The following is a 22226-nucleotide window of genomic DNA, read 5'->3' on the forward strand; positions in this document are numbered from 1 at the left end:
TTTTTCGAAAAGTGGATTTTTTTTTATTAAATTGAAAAATGAAAGCAGAATTTTGACCTAAAAAAAATCATCTCATTTCAATTTAGTTATGACTCGCAGTCAGTTGTGTTATCTAGTTATTGGATTTTTGTTTCAAGTAAACTTTTGCATACATACTATTCTTACGTATTTGTCTTGTTTTTATTCTTCTGTATTTGTTTTATGTATTTTATATTGTATATTATGTATTATATTTTTTTTCTTGGACTTTGGAAAAACCTTATTTTGGACTTTTTGTCGTGCTCTCTCGATAGAAAAGGTTTTGCTTTTATGACTTCCGGAGCTGGTACCCCCTGAAGACGTCAGCTTCGGTTGTCCATTTTTATTTATCCATTTTTTCATATTTCAATATTTCTATCATCTCATCTTTGTAATAATTACATTATTTACGTAAGTGAAATCCTCGTGAAATTTTTACACGCAAAACAGTGTTCTAACAGAGAAAAAAATATGAGGGAACCTCATTAGAATAAGTAGGATATTTATTACGTAAAGAATGTAAACAAGTTAAGGAGCCTTTAAAGAAAAATAGGGGTCCGTGAAAAAAGTGAAATGATAACATTTGATATCATAATGGAGAAAGGGAAACTATAACGAAATATATGGACAGCCCCACACAACTAAAACTACTAATCAAATATATAAAATTGTCTTACCTGAGGTCTAGCCGCTAAATGGACAGTCCACAGTTCATTTTCTCCAGGAGCTTTTGCAGAACAAATAAGTTTATCGTCGCTGGCACCCAGAAAATATCCCCTCGTTATGTTGATCAGTGCCCATCGTCCATCCTCATTGACCACCACCCTGAACTTGGCATATTGCGTCAGTTCTTCAGAATCACACGTAACGTTACCGAACTGATCTACAGCTAGGTACTTTTTCAAATGGCTTTTCAGGCACACAGCCTCGTCTTCTGATTCGCCAGTGTAGGGTTCGAGACTCCAGAGCTGTTTCTTTTTTAAAGCAACCCCATTTGCGTTCACTTTACAGCCGAACGTTTCAGCTGTGAGGTACTTGTACCGGCTGTTCAGTAGACCGACAGTCCATTTCAGACCATTGCTATCCCCCGTGGTACCATTTGATATGGACATTGTAGTATCTGAAAAACAAAAACCTATACTGTAAAAAAAATTTAAGTGTTGAATTTTAAAATAGCACCAAAAATGGTGGCAATACAAAAGTAATGCCACGAATAACTCTTGGTTCTTGAAGTTTTATTATTATACCATGTACTGGTGATGTGTAAAACGCCAGGAATGTCTTTTTACACTATTTGGTGCAAAGAAGATGCCGCCATTTTAGTTACTTAGTTACATTAAAAATTATAATAGTAAGATATGACACACATAAGAATCAATAAAGTTATTTTTACGAACAACATTTAGTTCCAACGTTACATAGTTCCATACGCACACTAATTCTTAAGATGAAATCATCTTCTAAATGAAACAGACGCACTTCACTGAGAAAATACCAAGATGAGTTCAAACTAAGATTAACAGAACAGAAGCTAATTGAATTATACATTATAAAATCATTTAGTACATTTTACATTGATATAAAATGTAATTAACCTTAATGCACAACTAAAAATATGCAAACATATTTTGACGCTAACTTTTATATCTGCAGATGTACAGCAGCATAGAGGACAAACTGACGCCAACTCGTACTCAATTGTATGTAACTGACGATATCTAAAGTGCGCCAACATTGGTGATTTCGGAAATTAAAATAATTCACGTATGGTGTGAATGAATGATACTGGTGAGTCTAGTGTTAATTTGAGATAAAGATTTCCTTAACACAAAATTTTTAGGTTGTCCAACATTAAGTTCAGAGAGATATTATATCACAGTTTTTATAGTGTAGATGAGTCAACAAAAAGTCATTAGATGCCACAGAAACATGTTCAAAATCTGGTGAGAGAGGGGCGTGACTTAAAGCTGAAGTCATTTAGCGATTAATAACGTGTCGCTATGGCAACTGTTTGTTATGAAAACAATTCAGGATATAGTGAAGAAAGCAAGTTTTCTTTAAACCTGGAAAACAAAGTGGGGAGGAAAAGTTTGGAGATAAGGGAAATCACGTATTCTTGAGAAGTATATTCTATTTACTAAGAGAATATACGTCAAAGAATAAAAGAAACGAGGGAAGAAACCCTATAGACGAAACATTAGCTGTCAATGAATAGGAAAACCAGTGAACTGTAAATAAATTTTTAAAAAAAGTTTAAAACAAAAAAAAAATTGTGACACAACGTACTTGGAAAGAACAATCCTAATGTAGAATTTTTGTAGGAAGTCATAGAAAATTCTTGTAAGCGGAATCGGTTTCGTGTCAGCTGCTGTTATAAATTGTTCATTTAAGACTATAATTACTGTGTTTTTAATCATATTATAGTACATTTTAGATTGGAACTAGTAACTTATAAAAGAAAGATAATAATAACACAGGAATAAATTATTTTACGCGTCTTTAATTAAGATAAAAGAAAATGTTACTTTTTTAAATGGGGAAAAACTCATGCAAGAAGAGGCAAATAAATAAAAAAATTACCCTATGTCATATGACTATTTACACAGTATTAATAATTCACTAATTAAAATTTTAAAGTTAACGAATATTTGTTTATTTATTTTAGAAGCTCGGATTGAAGTCTCTCAGTTTTGAAGTCTGTGATTATAATCCTTATTCTAGCCTACACAAAGTTACGATTTTAAGTGATACATTTTGGGGGAATATTCTACGTTTAGCACTCCGGACACGTTTGACAACAACATAGTATTGCCTAGGATACATCACATTAAGACCTTAGAACTATTTATACATTATCTTTTTAGAAAGTATTATCACGTTCTACGAAATATCCTGCTTAACTCGAATGATGTGAAACTGGGATGCAATTAAAATGCTCCTTTTTTCTCGTTTCTTTAATACTCTAGTATAGATAAAGCTTCTATAAATATTCTTTTTGATTTGAATTAACGAAAAGATGGTTCAACTTAGCGGAAACACGGTTCCATTTAACACCTAATTAAATAATAGAAAAATTCAATTGTTCGATAATGTGTTTGAACTTGGTAGCAAATTTGCACGGTTTAAAGCTGTCCAAAATTCTTAATAGTGTGTTTTTACATTTCAAGAAAATCCTCAAATGGAAAGTAAAAGTAAGTTTCCCTAATTTATAAAAAAAAAAAAAAAAAAAGAACTCACACTTTTAGGAATATATTTATTGGCAACAAGTACAGCAATATTTCAGCTATTTTTTAACATAGCAACCACCAGAATTGAGACTTTGTCGTATCGTGGGATCAACTTTTGTATCCCTCTGTCATAGAACTCTGCCGCCTGTGAATGGAACCCGCGTGTGACAGACGTCTACCGTTACTGTGAAACACTGCGGAAACTGTGACGTGCCATTCAAAACAAGAGTCGTGGAATGCTTACTGCAGGCGTTGCGCTCCTCCATGACAATGCTTGTCCACATACGGCATGACGCACATCAGCTGTTTTGACGGAATTTGGCTGGCAGTTGTTTGATCATCCACTCTACAGCCCTGATATTGCTCCCAGCGATTTTCAAGTTTTCTTGCACCTCTAGAAATTCCTGTACTCCAGTAAACGTTTTGGCAACGACGAAGAGCTGAAGACGTCTGTCTGTCACACGCTGATTCCATTCACAGGCGGTAGAGTTCTATGACAGAGGGATACGATACGACAAAGTCTCAATTCTGGTGGTTGCTATGTTGAAACATAGCTGAAACATTGCTGTACTTGTTGCCAATAAATATATTCCTGAAAGTATGAGTTCCTTTTTTTTTATAAATTAGGGAAACTTACTTTCTGGATGCGCCTCGTATTTTAACGACTGCCACACAATCTAAGTTTCTCGAAGAAATATTGTTTAACCCAGCTTGAAAGGTGGGTAAACGCACCATTTTAATGAATTTTTTTTTATTAACACTCTCAAATATGTATAACATACGCGAGCACCGTTCAAGAATTTTTTTTTATCCTTCTCGCAGCCGCACTTTTCCCGCAATTGCATCATTGCATTTGACTTTCAAGCATGCTGGTATCAGGGATGTTTTCCGCTTTTTTTTCAAATTAATAATAATAGAAAAAAAATCAATTATTACGCTTTTTTCCAACCAAAGAAAACGCTATTACACTTCGCGATTCGTATTTTTCGCGATTTCAGATCGCACATAGTGTTATATATTTTCACGATTTTATATCAAATATCGCGTTACAAGACTAGTTACAAAAGTTAATCAATTGCTGGCGGAAAGTTTTTTATTTGAGATTTTGTGTTCGCAAAAACTTTTACATTTTTATCTCTGTGACATATATTTTCGCAAATTTTATTTTTCTGCTGTTGTGAAGGGTTCTGAAGACATCTATACAGTATACAGGGGTCTGTCCAGACATTTTGTGAAAGGTCCGTTTTTTGTAAAATTGTGAAAAAATTACTCGTAATTTGTGAATATAAAATAAACGTTAAGTCACATTCTTTCGACCAGGGTCCGCTTTTGTGAATTTGTGCAAATAGGGTCCGTTACAGCAAAAAAAAAAAAAAAAATACTTTTCAAGGAGTTTCTAAATTACAAAGATATACAAGATTATGCTCAATGCTGTAAAATTATAATTAAAAAAATTAAATTTTAAAAAATAAAAAGCAAATGCAGCTACTAAATAAGCGATGCAACATACAAATATTTGGTATTTAGCCTATACTGCTGAACGCAGAATATTAATTTCGGACGAATAAAGGAAGAAGCGTCTGCGGAAGACAAAATTTAGTTCGTTTACGTCTGTCTTTCTTCCCACCCCCTTCCTGAGAAGGGTTTATTCGATTAACAAAACAATAATGAAGATAAACAAATTTGTGAAGGGTCCGATTTAAAGATAAATTATTTTGTGAAGGGTCCGTTTTGTGAAGGGTCCGTTAACGGACCCAAATTTCTTCTAAACAGACCCCTGGTATATATATCGAATAAAAAAAATTCCTGCCAGACGATAGTGACAGATGCTCCACGATTTGAAAATCTTTTATTTAACTTTTCAACTCTAAAGGGCCCTCTATCATTTTAGGGTAAAGAATGAATGGTATAATTCAATATGTTGAGAGCACCAATGAGGAAGGAAGGAAAGAGACACGTGACTAAATTTACAATGAAGATTGAGACTTTCGATCTGCTAGGTGTTTGAAATATTTTTCTTAAGAGCACTTAACAACATTCAGCTGCCACAACCAATATAGTGTTCATAGAAAGCGACCACTTCAAAATTGACGGAGCACATAGTAAAAGAATTGCAATGAAAAATGGTGTTATTGACACTGAAAGTAAAATTCAGCAAACGAGTATTGAAAAGATTTCTATGCCACCCACAGCAAATTTCATTAAAAAAAAAATTTACTTCTCCTCAGTCTCAGTAGAGCCTCATGGGATATGTTTGGAAAGGTAGAAGATTTGCACACTTTAAAATTCAGTGCCTCCGTTAAACTTTTATTTATTCCCATATAATTCTTTTTACTTATCTGTATGATAAATTGAACTATAAACAGGAACGAGAAATATACATATTAATGATTCAACAAAAAAATTTAATAACTGTAAGCAACAGGATTTATCCGTATTTTTCTTCAGTTCGTTTAAATAAATGGTGCATTTCAAACATATAAATTTGCATAATATTTAACAATAGAGTAAATTTAAGGGGGAAAAAATAGAAATAAAAACATGAAAATGAAATCAAAATTTACTTAAGGTGATTAGAAAAATATACTCCTTGTTCTCTTTGACAATCGAAATCTTATAAAAAAAATTTAAAAAAAAATATTCATGTATTTTTATAGAATTAAAACAAGTAACCAAACTTCACAAATTGAAAATAATAAAAAAAAATAATAAATCATCACCCAATTGGGCTAAATAGACAATCACTTTGGAAAGGCATAAAAAATAAAAAAAAGAATCATATATTTAATAAGAGAGAAAACTGTATCAAATATTTTTTAACGTATTGGTCTAAAGTGATAATACAGAAATATAGTTTTCAAATCTCATCCCGCAAAAAAAAAAAAAGTTTTTTTTATGTAAATAGTCACCATTTTGATTCAATCTAAAAGTAAAGTTTACTTAGCTGAATTAGACAGAAAAGCTATGATTTAAAATCACTCTGGTTAAAGAAGCTAACTGTTGTTTGAATATATAAAAGCACAATTACATAAAAGAATAAAACATTAAAAAAAGGGGGGGGGGGTGATTCATTTTCATCAGTTAGTTGTCATTAAATTTCTTTCACAAATAATTTTATTAAACAAAAACGATTATTTGAAACCGTAAACATAAAACATACTGAAAATATAAATCACAAGATACTTTTTGAAACGATGAAAAATCGGATATGCAATTCCCTATTCGATAAGGACGTGCAGAAAATAAATTACTCCTTTAAGTCAGTAAAATCTACTATGCTTTTGGCGATCGCCAAACAGGATGCCATTTATATCTTAAACTAATCAATAAGCTAGGAATATCCATCACTACTAACAGTCCAATTAAAAGGCATTTGCAAAATGGCTTTCATTCTCTGTACAGGAGTTATAAGATATAAAAAAAAAAAAAAAATAAATACATAGCAACGTTAGTTCTTCTTAGTCGGAATGGCGTAGATGAAAAAATTTATTTCAGATTACAAGTTTGGCACCTAAAGGGCAAAGCGCCTACAGGTGAAATTTAGTACGTGCCGCTATGTAACTAGTGGCAAAATAATGAAAAATGTGTTATTTTGGAAGACCTTACGTCGAGCCGTCGCCAAACAAGCTATGATAATGTTCAAAGAATTTATATCTGTAGGGCTTCTATTTCTAACAAGCAATTATTTGGAAGTTACGGTAAAATGTCGGCTTATTATTTTTTTCTAATACATAGATAGATCATTCTCATCATGTAAAACTTTGACAAAACATTTTAACCAACATCCGGAACAGTAAAGGCATTGATTAAAAACCATGAAGCCTCTGCGAAGTAAATAATCGAATGAAAAGTAAAAAAAATCGTTTGCATTTATAATTGAAAAAGAATTATTTTTAAAAGTAACAGCTATGGTAAACCCTTTCGTATCAAATCTTCAATAGGTAAACCCTTTTGTATCAAATCTTTAATAATTATTTTAAAATTCTAGAAAAATTTAAATTTCTGGGAATTAAAAAAAAAATCTAGTTTTTGAAGTTAAAAACGTGATCTTCGCGCAGTCTTTATTAATAAATATTTTAATGCTTAGTTTTGTTACGTGCCCAAAAAATTAAATATTAATACAAAAATGGACTATAATTGAAGGCAGAATTACCTGGTGATCTTTGAATATAATGTCTGATTCTTGATTTTTTACTTAAAAATATGCAGTTATTAGACTTTTAAAAAAAATTCTCAGTTATTCTGTTTTTTCTTAAATAAACTCAGTTATCTAGTTCTGCCGCAGTTATCTAGCACATGCAGTAACCAAATTTCAATTTAAAAAAAAAAAAAAAACGTGTGGTTACCTTTGTATTAGCTCGTAAATGACTAAATTTTATATTAAAATAGCCCAATAACATTCTAGAACAATGATTATCCGTAGTAATTCACTTCGAAAATCTGAAATCTTTTATTCCTTTGAAGCGCCTGGAACACCGGTGTCCCTTTACATATATATTTTTTTTCTGATGCTTAATTACAATAAAATATATATTTTGGTAATTTTTAATTATAAAAAAGTCGAATAGTTACTAAAAAAATCTGTTACATTATCGAAAGTATATTTGAATTAAAATAATAAATAATAAGAAATTGTTTGATATATTTCTTTGAATCATGTTTAAAATATTTATCAATAATTCATTTCGTAAATTAAAGAAATTTCAATGATGAATAACTGTTCCATTTAGATTAGAATAACTGCAAATTAATTATTGACTGGAAGTTAGCCGTATTTGGAAGATTTTACCTTTAACGCAGAAAAAGACAACGATGTTTCATGCAAAATATTCATAACCATAAATTATTAAAGAGCTAACTAATATTTTTTACTTATTTTGACTTAAATTAATATAAAATAATAATAAAAAAGCATGAAAAATATGTTTAATAAAAATTCTACATCAAAGGTTAAAATTATTACTTACCTAATTCAATCATAGCTTAATGTGAATGAAAAAGAACGAGTAAAAATCATTTACCTTTACTTAAACCAACAAATGCTAACAACCACAAAATTAACCCAAAATAAGATGAAATATTCGAGTGAGCACACACAAATGATTTTCTCAAACAATTTTCTCACAATAAACCTAGGTTATATATATATAGGTTAACTATTAACCCAATCTATTCGAAAGTATCATCTTACGATTCCGGAATATGAGTTACAAGTCTACTGGAATGAATTAGTTCAAACAACCGGAAGTGAATAATCCGACATGAACAATCTCATAAATCCGGAAAGGTTAATCTCGAAAATCAGACATATAAATTCCTCAGAAACAAAGCTCTATAGTTGGTAGGTGAAATGTTCAACGCCAAAGTAGATTCTAAATCCGACTAATACTCAATTAAAATTTCATCTAATCCAAGGAAAGTATTAACATTATAATTAAACAATTGTCGATTTCTACTTTTTTCATACGTTTAAAGTAAAAGGCAATTTAAAATTACATAACAATCAAAGCAAAATTTTTAAAAAAAAAAATATATTTGTAGAAAATATTGAAACTGTGCAAAACATTTAAAATTAAAAATTAATTAATTACCTGAAGCTATAATTTAAATTATTCTTATAATATTCGTTCTAGTATTATTCTTGTTTGTTAAGAAAAACTATAAAATTATTACATAAGAAAAAAAGCAAAGTAGAAATACTTAAAATACGTTACTAGATGAACTTGAAAATATTTGAATATTTATTAATTATTCCAATTCAATATATAATGTTTCAAAACTATTGTAAAACAAATCAACATCAAAATTATTATAAAGATTTTTTTTTTCCAAATATATTTCAATACGTATTCTATTTTAAACAAAGCATTAAACTCGCATACACTTTATCGAGAATTCTACGGAATATGAATTTAAAACTTCGCAAACTATTAGCAAGCACAATTTTTAAAGTTGAATATAGAATATTGATGATTGATTATGATTATAAATATGACAAAAAATATTTTTCTACAATTTTACAAAAGCGAATTGAAAATATTTAGCGGGGATAATTGTGTTTTAGTACAGGAACAAAGTTTTATAAGCGATCTTGCAAATAAATAAAGAATACAAATTTAAATTAATATACACACATACTTCAATTAAAAAAACAATATTGGTAATACAAGGAGTGTGGATGATACAACAGTAATGGGGAATTTATTTTATATATTTTTGTTCCTATTTATATTTACAAAATTTATTTTTGATCTTATAATAAACTATAATAACATAATTTACGATAATCTGTTGGAAAAGATAAATTTCGCAAGTTTAAAACTATATTTACGAACGACATTTTGAACATTAATTTTTATTTTAAAGCTCGTACATTTAAAATGCATTTCTTTTATTACAATAACAACTATAAAACTTTATTTAAATATCAATCTCTATTAAAAGAAATAACAAAATTACACAAGAATAATAGAATGTATAAATCATGGGAATAATGCAGTTAAATAAATAATGCTAAGTAAAACTAAAATTAAAAACTCTAATAATATAAAACTCCCGATTCACATGCATCTAATAAATTAAATGGTATAACTGATATAATTTTTTAAGAGAAAAAAAATTTTCAATTTTCAAAAGGAATTTCTGGAAAAAACTAATAATCTATCTACGCGGTTTCACTACGAGTCAGGAAATAATCCTTGTAAAACTGCTTTCCTGCAAGCATAGAACTTAGGCAGTGAAGCAAATTCACACAGTAATTAAAGAACGTAAATTGATGCAGCTAATCAAAAGATTTCCTAAAAATTGATCGCGAATTGCTGAAATTTTTAAACGAATTCATCCAAAATAGGGTTAAACATTCATATAAATTGTTCGATTATAGAACTGAAATTTCAAAATCGGGATTTTAGTATAAAACTTTAGGACGATTCCTCAGTTTTGTCGGCCGCGTGACTCACAAAATTAATATATTTCAGACATAAATACAAAGTACGAATGCATAAAAATATTTTTTTTCACATTTCAAAAAAAATCTGAAATGAAATTTTAATTTCCAACTGTCCCTCCGCTGTGAAATCCCCTTTAATACGCATTAAGACAGCAAAATTTAAATAACACATCTATAATGCAATAAAAACTTAAAGGCAATTCCACGACACAAGGATAATAAAAATTATATTTTTATACAGGTGTTTTTAGGAACATGAATAAAATTATTTACATGAAAATACATAAAAATTATTTTATTTATATTCATTAAAAAAAAGTTCAAATTATTAAATCTAACTGCTCTCCAACCGTGGAATTAATCTTAAATAAGTTCGAAGATTGATAAAGTTAAAAATTTTATCCCTTATCGATATTTTAATAAAAACTTAAAATTCTGTGTCAGGGTCGCAATCAGGAATCGTAATTTTATACAAGTTTTTATTTATGAATATAACTATTTTTATGCATTCATTCTAAAATATTTACAAAAGCTTCTATTTATTTGACAATTGAGTATTTGGTACACTCGTAAAGTGAAGTGATTATCATGCGATTTAAATCAAATTTAATTGGATATGTGTAAGCGACGTCAAGCGTGATTGGCTTCTGGATCGACAAATACCACGATTTACCAACGATGACGTCACTTGCGGGTAGCCAATAATATTAATTCATTTCAGGCATCACGTGCGGGACAACACCGTTGAGCCTTACCTTAAACTATGCTAACTGTTCAACATCAGTGAGAGAAATATATAAAATTAAGCACGTCTTAAATTAGTAGTTTATGAGTTGATTACGTTAATTTGTAGTTACGGAGCAACAGAGGAACACTAATTTAAGTTTAACTAGGGATAAATCAAAATAACATAATTAAATGCAACTTCTGATTTATTAAGTTTTTGTAAGTTAAATAAAATAAAAATAATAAATGTTTAATACATAACGAATGCTTCAAGTTGTAAATAAAAAGTTTTATTTCTAATTGTTAAATCAAATAATTATACTCGCTTATTCATTCGCATATTTCAAAAGCAAAATTAACGAATGTGGATAGCGAATCTCGCTGGTTAGGTCAAAGCGACAAGAAATATCAAATACAAATATGAGCCAAGGTTTTGAAATAAAATTAATGAATAATCGTAGATAATGAGTGACAAAGTATCAGTTTAAATAAATCAACATTTAATTAATATTTCATTAACTATCCAACAAAAACAAGTAAATGTATCTACCTATTTTCATCAAAAGGCAATTACAGGATGGAGAATAAAACAAAATTATGAAAAATTTATTTAGAATGCCATGCGCACAGGTGTATCAGACAGGAAAAGCAATTAAGTTATGAAAAAGACAAACTCAACTCGAATGAATAAATGAGATGGGATCGTTCAACTCAACTCGCCTCGACGGAAGCATGGCCGACGTCCGTTCCGGAAACTGGCCTTTTTAGGAAATGCTACAAACACGAACACCGCGTCCCTTAAACTTCCAGAATATAATCCTTTTTAATCAAAGAAATTCGGCACAGTAACCTTAGATCAAAATAGAATTATCTTTGTAATCAATTATATACTTTATTTTTATGGAAATAAAATAGGTTGTCTACTGCTGATAAGCCATAAAAGGCAGAATCAAATGCGATTTTCTCCGCACCCAGTTTATGCTTATATGAACTGATTTGCTTTCTTCCCCTTTCAATTATAGTTTAAGAGCATAGTGAATGCTGTTTTTAAATGACATTTTAGAAAGAAAGAAAAAAGATTTCTTAGGAAAAGGTCTTATTTAAGTCTAAATATTTTGCAGACTTCATTGAAAAGCAACATCATTACTAACAACAATCGACGAGTAACTTAAGTCTTCTCTTGAAAGCAAATTAAAACATTTCAGTAAAAGCATATTCAATTATCTTTCAACAAAAAATACAAAATCAATATTAAAAGCTTTTTCTTTTTGTGCTCATTTTAGCATTTTCAAACTCTTAATTTAAAAAAAAAAAAAAAAAAAAAAAAACATGAAATATGCAATTTAAATTTAGAGGAACAAACGGAAAAGAACTTTAAGAACAAAAAAAAAAAAAAAAAAATTCGAATCAGCATTCTATTCAAATCGGCACGTTAATCATTTTAACATGTTTTGGGCAGAAAATCAGCCCCCTTCAAAAATCCACAGCACTATAAAAATGCAATGTCTTATTATTTTTATGTATTAATTTGAAAGAACAAAACTAGACTATAGCGTTAACAGCAGCAACTCTTCACCTATATTACGTTTTTCTTATATTTAAAAATTTAGACTACAACGGTTTACTTTTATAATGTATAATGAGAGATGATTTTGATTATACACAAATGTACTGCAATAAAAAAGATGAAGCTAAAAATTTTTTTTATTTTTGTAATTGAATGCAGACTTGGACATATAGTGTAAGATGAGTCACTCGTTAACATTAATACTTAAAAAGAAAATTAGAGCTCAATTCAAACATATAGCATCCTTATATACGTACACATGGGGTTAAATAATGACGAACAACTCAAAAGCAATTTATGACGCGACATTTTTTTTTATTTATATATCTCCAGCGACGATAGCCGTAACTAAACCGTTTCCTGGCATGTAAGTGAAAAATGAGAAAGATGACCCACTATGTGTTAGATGAGCACGCAAGTACTGAACTCACTTGCCAGCTCTAAATGAGACAGCAGGGGAAAAAAAATTCAGTGAAACAGCCGGCGTGTTAGGAAATATTTTTTTATTTCTGCTCGCATTTCACTTGCTTTCGTGAGGGGAGAACACGATTATATTTGACTTTCGTTGTTGTTCTTTAACACACAATAGAATTTCGAAGAAATCGTCTGCTGAGACTGTTTCAGAATGAATTTAGCGCATGTTCTAGGAAATAGGCTACACAATACTTCAGGGAGTGAGAATTTATGATGCATTAAGAATTATTTATCGATAGTGATTTACAGTTTAGAGTAGAGGTCATCAACCATTTGAACCGATTTTTTTTTTGGATCACAAGAATTTAAAAGAGCAGACGAGAATATATTTTTGGCAATTTGGGAAGGGCAGAAACAATTTCTATTTTAAATTTAAATATGCTTGATTTAAGAACCTCTAAAAAACTATTTAGTTTTATACAGTTAATTTCAAAATTATACATATTAAATTTATGATAACTGCTTACAAGTGATATTATTCCATTTCTCATTTATACACTCATGTGACCCAACTAGAACAATATTCACTGAGTAATGCATGACGATGCCAATTTGCCAATATATATTTTGAGAAAATAACCCTAAATATTTAGAATTTAAAAACTCTGAAAAATACAAGTCAGTATATCATTTATATGAAAATTAATATTTTTATTTAAGAACTTTGCTTTTCAATTTTTATGTAGTTAATTTTGATTAACTACGATTTGGTTAGATCATAGTTAATCAAAAAAGAAAGCATTTTGAAAAATATTAAATAAGCATTAAGATATTTCAATTATAGAATTGCATCGAAATTCAGCTGTTTCAAAATTCATATATTTGTTTTAAAAAAAATGTTTTTTAAATGTGTATTCAAACCTGTTAAAAACCATTAAAACAAAATGTAACTAATGTACATTTGAACAGTTTTAATCCCTTTTAAGAAGAATACCTCTGCAAAATTTTAATTTTTGATTGTCCTCTTCACAGCGTTGAAAGAAAAAGTTTGAGTAAATAATATTGAGCGTTCTATTTCTTTCTTCTTTTTTTTTTTTTAATAAGGAGAAAAAGTGCATTAAAAATATACTTTTAAAATTTTTGTCCCATAATAATTTAAAATTATATTATTTATCTCGATTATGATTAATAAAATATTCATTTTATTGTCTAGTCCAAGAGCACAAAAATTTTAATACAAAAAATTGTTAAAATGAAAAATAATTAGCAATTTATCCTTGATTTCAGAAAAAAAAAGACGCCTATCATCGATTAAAAAGCGTTTAGATTCCATACTTATGTTTTACAACTGTCGTTGAACAGCCGGGGCCCGATTCTGAGTTTACGACTATGTTAAATCCGTAGCCTTGTAATTTTGAACCCAACCCAGAAGACAAGGAAACTCCTGGATCAAGCATGTGGACAAAATAGCTTTCGTGGATGACTTTTAGATGGTACAACTAACTCGCATTTGCGTTACATGGAGAGGAAAACTTCCCACGGTTAACCAAACGGCAAGGGGATTCTAACCCATTGGAAGAGACCACCACTTAAGGATATTTTACGTTGGCACTGTGGTCGGTGCAAACCGGGAGATTAATTCGCATCAAACATCTACCGCTCGAATTCGAACGTGGATCCCCTCATTGGGGTGCGAATGCCCTACCTCCTGAGCTGAAGCGGCTTTAAATTCCATATTTAATAAAATTATATTAGAATCCTTGCTTAATTAAAGCCACAGAATATAGATGAGAGGTTTGAGGTTTCTGTAAATTTTTAATCCGATATTGTTTTATGATTATAAAAAAATTTGATCACGGATTGGGGTGATGCACATTTTATACTAAATTAAAAGAATTGCAGAAAAATTAAATTTCCGCAGGGGGCGTTAGATTTAGAATTGAAATAATACGGTAATTCGTTTAAAATTTTGATTATATAACTGTTTCTTAAATAAACAAGTCTACAGCTGAATTTTATTATTTTTTTTTAAAAATGAGTTTGAAAAACAAATATTTTTAAAATCAATCTGAAAATAAAAGAAGTTATATATCTTGCATAATATGAATTTTTTTTTTTTCTTTAAGCGTTTTCGTTATATTTTAGATGAATTGTGAGAAAATTTTAAAATGAATATTTGATTTATAGTAATTTGCAAGTTGGGAACTTTTCCTGAAGATAGAAGACAGAGAAAGAGAGGGAGCAAAAACATACAAGATAGGAAAAAAAAAAACTTTTTTCTCTAAGACTTTGATTTTCAGTTTTTTTTCTTCAATGCATTTGTTTTTTAAACTATTGACAGTAAGTTCGAAGAAAACGTCTGAGATTGTTTTCTCCCCCAACAAATTTGGCGCAAGTTCGCGAAAATAGACAACTTAAAATACAAAAGGGCTATATTTCTGGAATATTTATTGGAAAGAGTCACGGAAAATAAAATTTTATGCTTGTAAAGGTTGCTAACCTTGCTCATGCCTGTTCTTAGTCGTGTTTCAAATAGCGTAATTTATTTTTATACTACATACTGTTAAACAAAAGTAGAGTGATTAGTCTTAATAATTAATTTCAAACGTTTATTACCATCGAATAACAGCGAAATCCCGATATATATAGCAATATACTAAAAAAATGTATTATCGATAGGGATAAGTATGTAATTCAATAACATCGCGGTTAATATAGACAACAAAATATAGAGTGTGATAAAATCGCTGGTACTATCGATAACAATTGTTAAATACGATATGATATTATCGTGAATGTTGATGAATTTCCTTTTTTGACGAAAATATTGACCAATGATGTGAATTAGTTAAATTAAAGAAAATATTGTTAGTCATCGTTTCACTTTATATAGCAGTACGAAAATTTGACTTTGATAAGCACTTACTTTTTAGTTATAAAAATACAAAATTATTTGAATTTTTATAAGTAAAAAATATAAAATTAAATACAAAATTTGGCGATGAATTATTGAAATAAAGAGAAAAATATAAAAAAATGAGAATTTTTTAGAAATTTTCTTTATAAGATATATATTTCTTTTAAAGGAAATATTTTGCAAATTTACTTTCATTAAGATGTTTCTTTTAAGACTATCGTGCAATTAAGGAAGCAACGTAAGTGCAATTGTGTTTTTAGTGTAGCGCTTACGTTGTTTTTTTTTTTTTTTTCAATTGCTCGGCAGTGCAAGTGCCTGTTACTTTCGCCAAAAAGCTAGAAAAGGAATCTTTCATCACATCATTCCTAGACTTTTCCAAATATTAATTGAAGCTTTCCATATTAATCATATAAAACATAGAAATAATTTTTAAAAATCGGCGATTAGGGGTTTGTATGTTACTCGACCGAAGAGAGAAAAATCACGCATGCGCAAAGGTGAAAGTGATAGGGGGTGGACGACCTTGAGTATCGGGATGGTTCGTTGCTCCCTCTGTTCCCTCTTCGTCTCATCGATCCAACGGGGGTGATACATTCCTGGATGCTCGATGACCGCTTTTCTTTACCGGTCTCTCAAACGATTTTAAATAAAACTGAATAAATAATAATATAAAAAGATCTGGTAAAGGAGTAAGATAGACTAAAGGTTCCAAATTTTTTGCGGCTACGGAACCCTGAATAATCGAGCATCCTTTGGCGGGAACCCCAAGTATATAAATATGATTTATTGGTAGTCGTGGGCCAAAGAAACACTACTAATTATTTTGATGACATTTAACGCGAAGAATGGATACGTGGTGGTTCAGGGGATAGAACGTTCGACTCGAAATGAAGTGACCTGGGTTTGAATCCCAGCAATGGCTGGTCGATACAAATCTAGCATACGGCTAGCACGGACTACGGTGCTGACGTAAAATATCTTCAATAGTAAACGGATCATGGGTTAGAGCCTTCTTTGCCGTGAGGCTAAACGTGGAACGTTTTCCTCTCCATGTAACGCAAATGCGGGTTATTTCCATCAAAAAGTCCTCCACGGAGACAAATTTCTCCTATTACTTGATCCATGTGTTCTCTTGTCTTCTGGATTGGGTTTGAAATTACAAGGCTACAGAGTTGAACACTGGCAGTCGTAAACTCAAAATTCGGTCGGCTGTTCAACGACGGTTATAAAATATAAAAAACAATGGGAAGAAGGGTTTTTTTTTTCATTTCAATAAAACTTAGAAATAAAACCTATTATTGAGTATTGAGTACAGTTAAGTGCGGCGAGCTCTCTGCTTATCGCTTACAGCTCTGCGTTTAAAACCTATTATTTTAAAACAATTGAATTTGCAGGTTATTTGTTGCCTTTTGATGATTACTAAGTTTTGGCAAATCAAGAACTTGGAAAAATGATTTGTTCGGAGAATTATTAAACTCTTAAGATGGGATGTGCTGTAGAAATACGGTTTCTGTCCGCCTTGAAATTCGTTTTTTTCTCAGAATCAGCATTCGTGGACATAAATAGTTCTTTTCTTCCCTGTTGATCTTCGTTATTTAAAGATATTTACGATCTCCATTTTATAACGTTTTTTTCCTTCGAGGTTTTCTATAATTATGTTTACAGCAGAGTCAGAAAAATAACAAAGAAATAAAAACATGCTTGATTGTTAGGATAATTTTCTTCAAAGGAACTAAAACAAGAAAGCGATTTAAAAAGCAATTTCATAAAACTATAAAGAAATCCAAAATCGCTATGGCGCAGACGATACAAGCTAAAAGCTAATATCTGACGACATATATCTGTCTGATAAGTATGAAAATGGCAATCAACGATCTAAGATAACCATCAGTAGTTTCAGGTTTCTCAAAATCCAATTTCACATAGTTACTCAAATTACCTCATTAAGATTTATGGTGTAATTTGTATAGCCGCATTCTTTCAGCAAGCTCTTTCATAAGCCTTGGAATTACAAAAGAAAAAAAGAAAAGAATAAAAAGATTTTTCGAACGGAAGAATAAAGCTCTACTGTCCATAGAACGTCTCTTGAATTTTTCCGAAGCAATACAGGGCCGAACTAAGAAGGAGGGAAATCAACAAAGAAAATAATTTATAAAATAAATTTAATTGTTTTATATTTTTAGAATAAAAAAAATATGTCAAATTTCAGTCTTCTTTCCGGCAATATAAACGTTTTTTTTTTAACCGCTAAAACTAACTAAAATAACGCTTCAAACTCTATTTCTACATTTGCTCTTACATAAAACGCGTCAGGGTAGAGAGTAGAAAAATAGCAAATTCAATAAAAATCATAAATTTTTTATATATTATTTTCCTTTATTCGATTTACAAAATTTTATGAAATTTTTTTATTTTATTAATGATAGTTTTAATACATATTGTTTCTAAATTATTCATCAACGTATAAAAGTACATACAAACCTAACATTCAATAGTGGCATTTAAGAAATTTAGGAAAAGTATAACTTTTTTTTGACTTTTTGGTAAGTTTCCTTATTTATTTTTACTTTTGCAGTCATAAAGAAAGAAAAATTATAAAAATTAAGTCAAAATTTCGGAATTTACTAGTTCTGATGCTGTGTCCGATAAAGGGGGCTCAACCTTTTTTCGATTTTCAAATTTAACAAATATATAAAAATCTGTTTGATTTAGTTATTAGGTATGGAAAAAATGTAAAAATTAAGTAATCTCAAAAGTGCATTTTAATTGCCCTATTTTTTCGTAAATTTCAACTTAATATATCGGAATTTTCGCCTTCATCTGCAATACTAAATCGCGATTATATGAGATTTCGATATATACAAATATATATCGAATTTGGGCGGACACAAAAAAAGTCATCTCTCATCTCTAGTGTCCACTAAGAAATATATCAATCAGCATATTGCACTCTCTCTTTAAAAGAAAAAAAAAAACTTTTTTTATTCAAACAATCGGAGATGAGAGAGGTCGAAAACGACATATCAGGACGAGAAATATAAATTTTTTCCCCTTGAAAATATGTAAATAAATCTAATCAAAAGAGAAAAATAAATCATTGATAATTTAATTTGATTCTTAACTAGACTTCTCACATCTGTCAAATTTTATTTACTCCTGAAATGTTCTAGGAATTTTTTTCCGAACAATTTTATATTGACAGCCTAAAAGTCTACTCTCCAATTAGTACAGAATTTCAGTAGTTGCAGAAAATATTTCCCCGTAGTAGTTAATAATTAATATTAGAATTTTAATAAATGAGAATTAGGAATTTAGCATAGGTCATATAAAAAGGTCAAATTGGTAAATGGTCTTATTTTTAAGTTTTGACTACATGTCATGGTCGGTTGTATAAGTTGAACGATAATTTATTTTATCAAGGTGTCAGCTATTTAGAATTTAATGGAAAACTTTTTTTGACAACAGCTTCCTGTTAATGCATTATGCACAATAAAAGAAAATTATCTTTTAACGGTACATTTTCGAACATTAAAATAAATTGAAGTAAGTACATTTCTGTTTATGATTATAAATACATTCGGTGCAGTCATAATCATTACGCACGTAAATCCCAGTCACAATCCATTAAGAAAATATTGAAAGTAGAACAAGCTTCTTTGGCGTCCGGTAACCAAGGTCACGGCCAGCAGACGATTATCCGAATTTCACTTAAAAACCAGAAAGCGTAGAACAGCTGACGCATTTCCGCTACAGGAAATAAACGAAGTTTAATCTGCAGCCTTTAATATGTTGACCTGTCCGGTAAACTTGAAACTAACCTTTGCACCTTATCGCAGCCTGACAATTTTAGTCATATCAAGATGGAATCTATTGTTTGTCAAAGAGATAATGATGACATTCTCAGACGATCGTTTTCTTTTTCACAAGTTTTTAAAAGAATTGAATTAATTAAATACTCAAGGTTACTATTTAATAGAAGTTCAGGGAACTGTGGCATTCATATTTTACATAAAGAATATGCAAATTTGTCCCAAATAATTTTCTTTATCATTGCCTGAAAAAAGTGTTCCTTATTTTATTATATAACAAGAAAAATAAAAGCAAATTTTTTTAGTGGATCTTAGCGATTGTCGAATCTTTATATTTTAAACATTAATTTTTGAATAAATTATAATAATATAAAAGCAATGTCAACCACAACTGACAAATTATATATTCGACACATCAATATTTTGCAATGTGTGTAATATTTGAAAGCTTATTTTCATAAAATTTCTTAAAACAAATAATAATGCTGATTTCTTAAATTTAATATGATGACAACTATATTCTTGAGAAATTATAAGCACTCTTTCATACTGAAAAACCTAATTTGCGTCAATCACAAAATGAAATTCCTTTTAAGAAAATCAAGAGTTTTAAAGCATTTTATGAATGGAAATTAGGATAAGCATTAGATATCAATTGATTTTTTATCAATTGATTATTTACACACTTTTAATTATTTTATACTGATTTGAAACACTACTGAAGCTATTCTTGTACAAAGAAAAATCGTTAATAAAAATTAAAAATAACCAAAACACTTAAACAACAAAATTTAGATTTACAACTGTTAGAAAGCAATTAGAAACTGTTCCATTCAAATGTAATGTTAATTCACAGCAATGCTCTAAATACAAAATGATTTAACTATTTATAGTACAGTAATCTGAATTTTGAAGTTCTTTATATGAATATTTACGGAACGAATTGATTAGTGGAATATCTCGAAAAAAGCATACAATGAAATTGCCAAGATTTATAGATATATATATTAATTTTGGCACTTTTATATTTATATATTAAGCTAAAATTTTCAGGATGAATAAAAAATGGTCGAAGTTAAAATTTTAACTAAGATGATATCAGAAAACCATTGCCTTATTCTTAAATGATGAAGTATAAATATCTTTTCGGCAAAATAAATACATAAAATATCCACATTGATTGCAAATATTTGATGGCATATAAGAATTTAAACGCATAACTACTTACATAAAAATTCTGTAGATAAGCTGGATATTGCATCTAGCATTGTCAGAAATAAAACAAATAATTAAATAAAAAAATAGCAGAATGTAATAATGTATAACAGCACATCACTAAAATTCAGCGACCGGCAGTTGCTGTTGTGAGAATAAATAAAAAAAATCTACGTTCTAAAACTATTTGTAAGCAACAAAATATAAAAAATAACGATGAAAATACTACGATAGTAACGATAATGCATATAAAAAAAAACGTTAATTTATTTCCTGATAATGGTCACACTAAATATGATGTGAAAGGTAAATATTTCAAAATTAATCAACAAATATATATTGACTGATTTTAATTTATGAAATCGAATACATTTGAGTTTTTTCAAAGCTAATTCGATCACGTAAAATAATTAGAAAAACTAAATACTGCATCTAACTTCAAACTAAAATAAATACATACTTTAAAAATATAGGAAAAATGCCATCATAGTTAATTTTCTCTCCTTTGTTAAAAAAAAAAAAAGTGCTAAATATATTTTAAATTAATTAATATTTACAAATAAAGTAAAGATTTTGTGCATCGAAAAACTTTCTACAGATTGTTGGCAAATAAGTGGAAAATAATACACGTTTGACATAAAATATAAAGTTTGTCATTAAGCCTTAATTTTGAAGAAAAAAAAAACTTTAAAAATTTTAATAAACCAGATCACATAATTTTGTACACAAGGCACTTAAAGAATCTGTTGGGGGGTGGAGTTCCCGAACATTTTCATTCATTACGGGGGGAAAGTCCATACAATGGCGTCTGATTCACTATTTTCTGTTGGGGGTGAAGCCATTCCTCTATAAGGGGGATGTGTCGCCATAAGGGGTCTTCGAACTTGCACACTCCATGCTGATCAATTAGCAAACGAAATAAGTCTTCAAATTAGGAGAATTAGCAGACGAGAAAAATAGAAAAATTACTCACCGTTAACAGATGCGGGGTTATCCCAAGACTAATGTTTACAAGAGACCACAACAGACTAATAGTCTCCGATTGAATTCAACTCACAACAAACCTTGCTTGACGCTTTTCTCCTTCTGCCGGCTTGAAGGGTTGCCGATTCGAGCAAAGAACTAGACACAGACTCATTCGTTTTTCGCCAACAGGACGATCTTTTTTGGCTTGTGGCAATATAAACTGGTAATTTGGCTACAGATTGGCAGAATTTAGAGACGAGGCTTTTTTCATTTTTAAGCTAATAAATTTTTTATCTAGTTTCTCAATTTGGGTAACAAGCATATTTTTTATTCAAACAAATCAAAAATTTTAATTTGAAAACTATATAAATTTTTAAATTATTGAATAAATAAAAATAATTTGAAAATTATATTAATT

The 22226-nt window shown here is 29.5% G+C and overlaps 1 protein-coding gene across 4 annotated transcripts in view; it reads right to left on the bottom strand.

Moving 5' to 3' along the window:
* Positions 1-21978, bottom strand: part of LOC107440147 (protein singed) — a 42231-nt gene extending 20253 nt beyond the window's left edge. The window contains exons 1-2 of one of the 4 annotated variants that reach the window (XM_016052983.4): positions 21816-21978; positions 696-1138 (exon numbers count right to left, since the gene is read on the bottom strand). In XM_016052983.4, coding sequence (XP_015908469.1) covers positions 696-1130 — 435 coding nt within the window. In that variant the 5' untranslated portion in view covers positions 1131-1138; positions 21816-21978. Of the gene's footprint in view, positions 1-695; positions 1139-8212; positions 8420-11470; positions 11613-21815 lie in introns of those variants that run through there. The other 3 variants (XM_016052982.5, XM_043043365.3, XM_043043364.3) reach the window with 3 other exon arrangements.
* Between the last annotated feature and the right edge of the window lie 248 nt (positions 21979-22226).

The sequence above is a fragment of the Parasteatoda tepidariorum genome, chromosome 9 (assembly GCF_982258835.1).
Source record: "Parasteatoda tepidariorum strain Cologne lab strain chromosome 9, Ptep-v5.0, whole genome shotgun sequence".
NCBI classification, from domain to species: domain Eukaryota; kingdom Metazoa; phylum Arthropoda; class Arachnida; order Araneae; family Theridiidae; genus Parasteatoda; species Parasteatoda tepidariorum.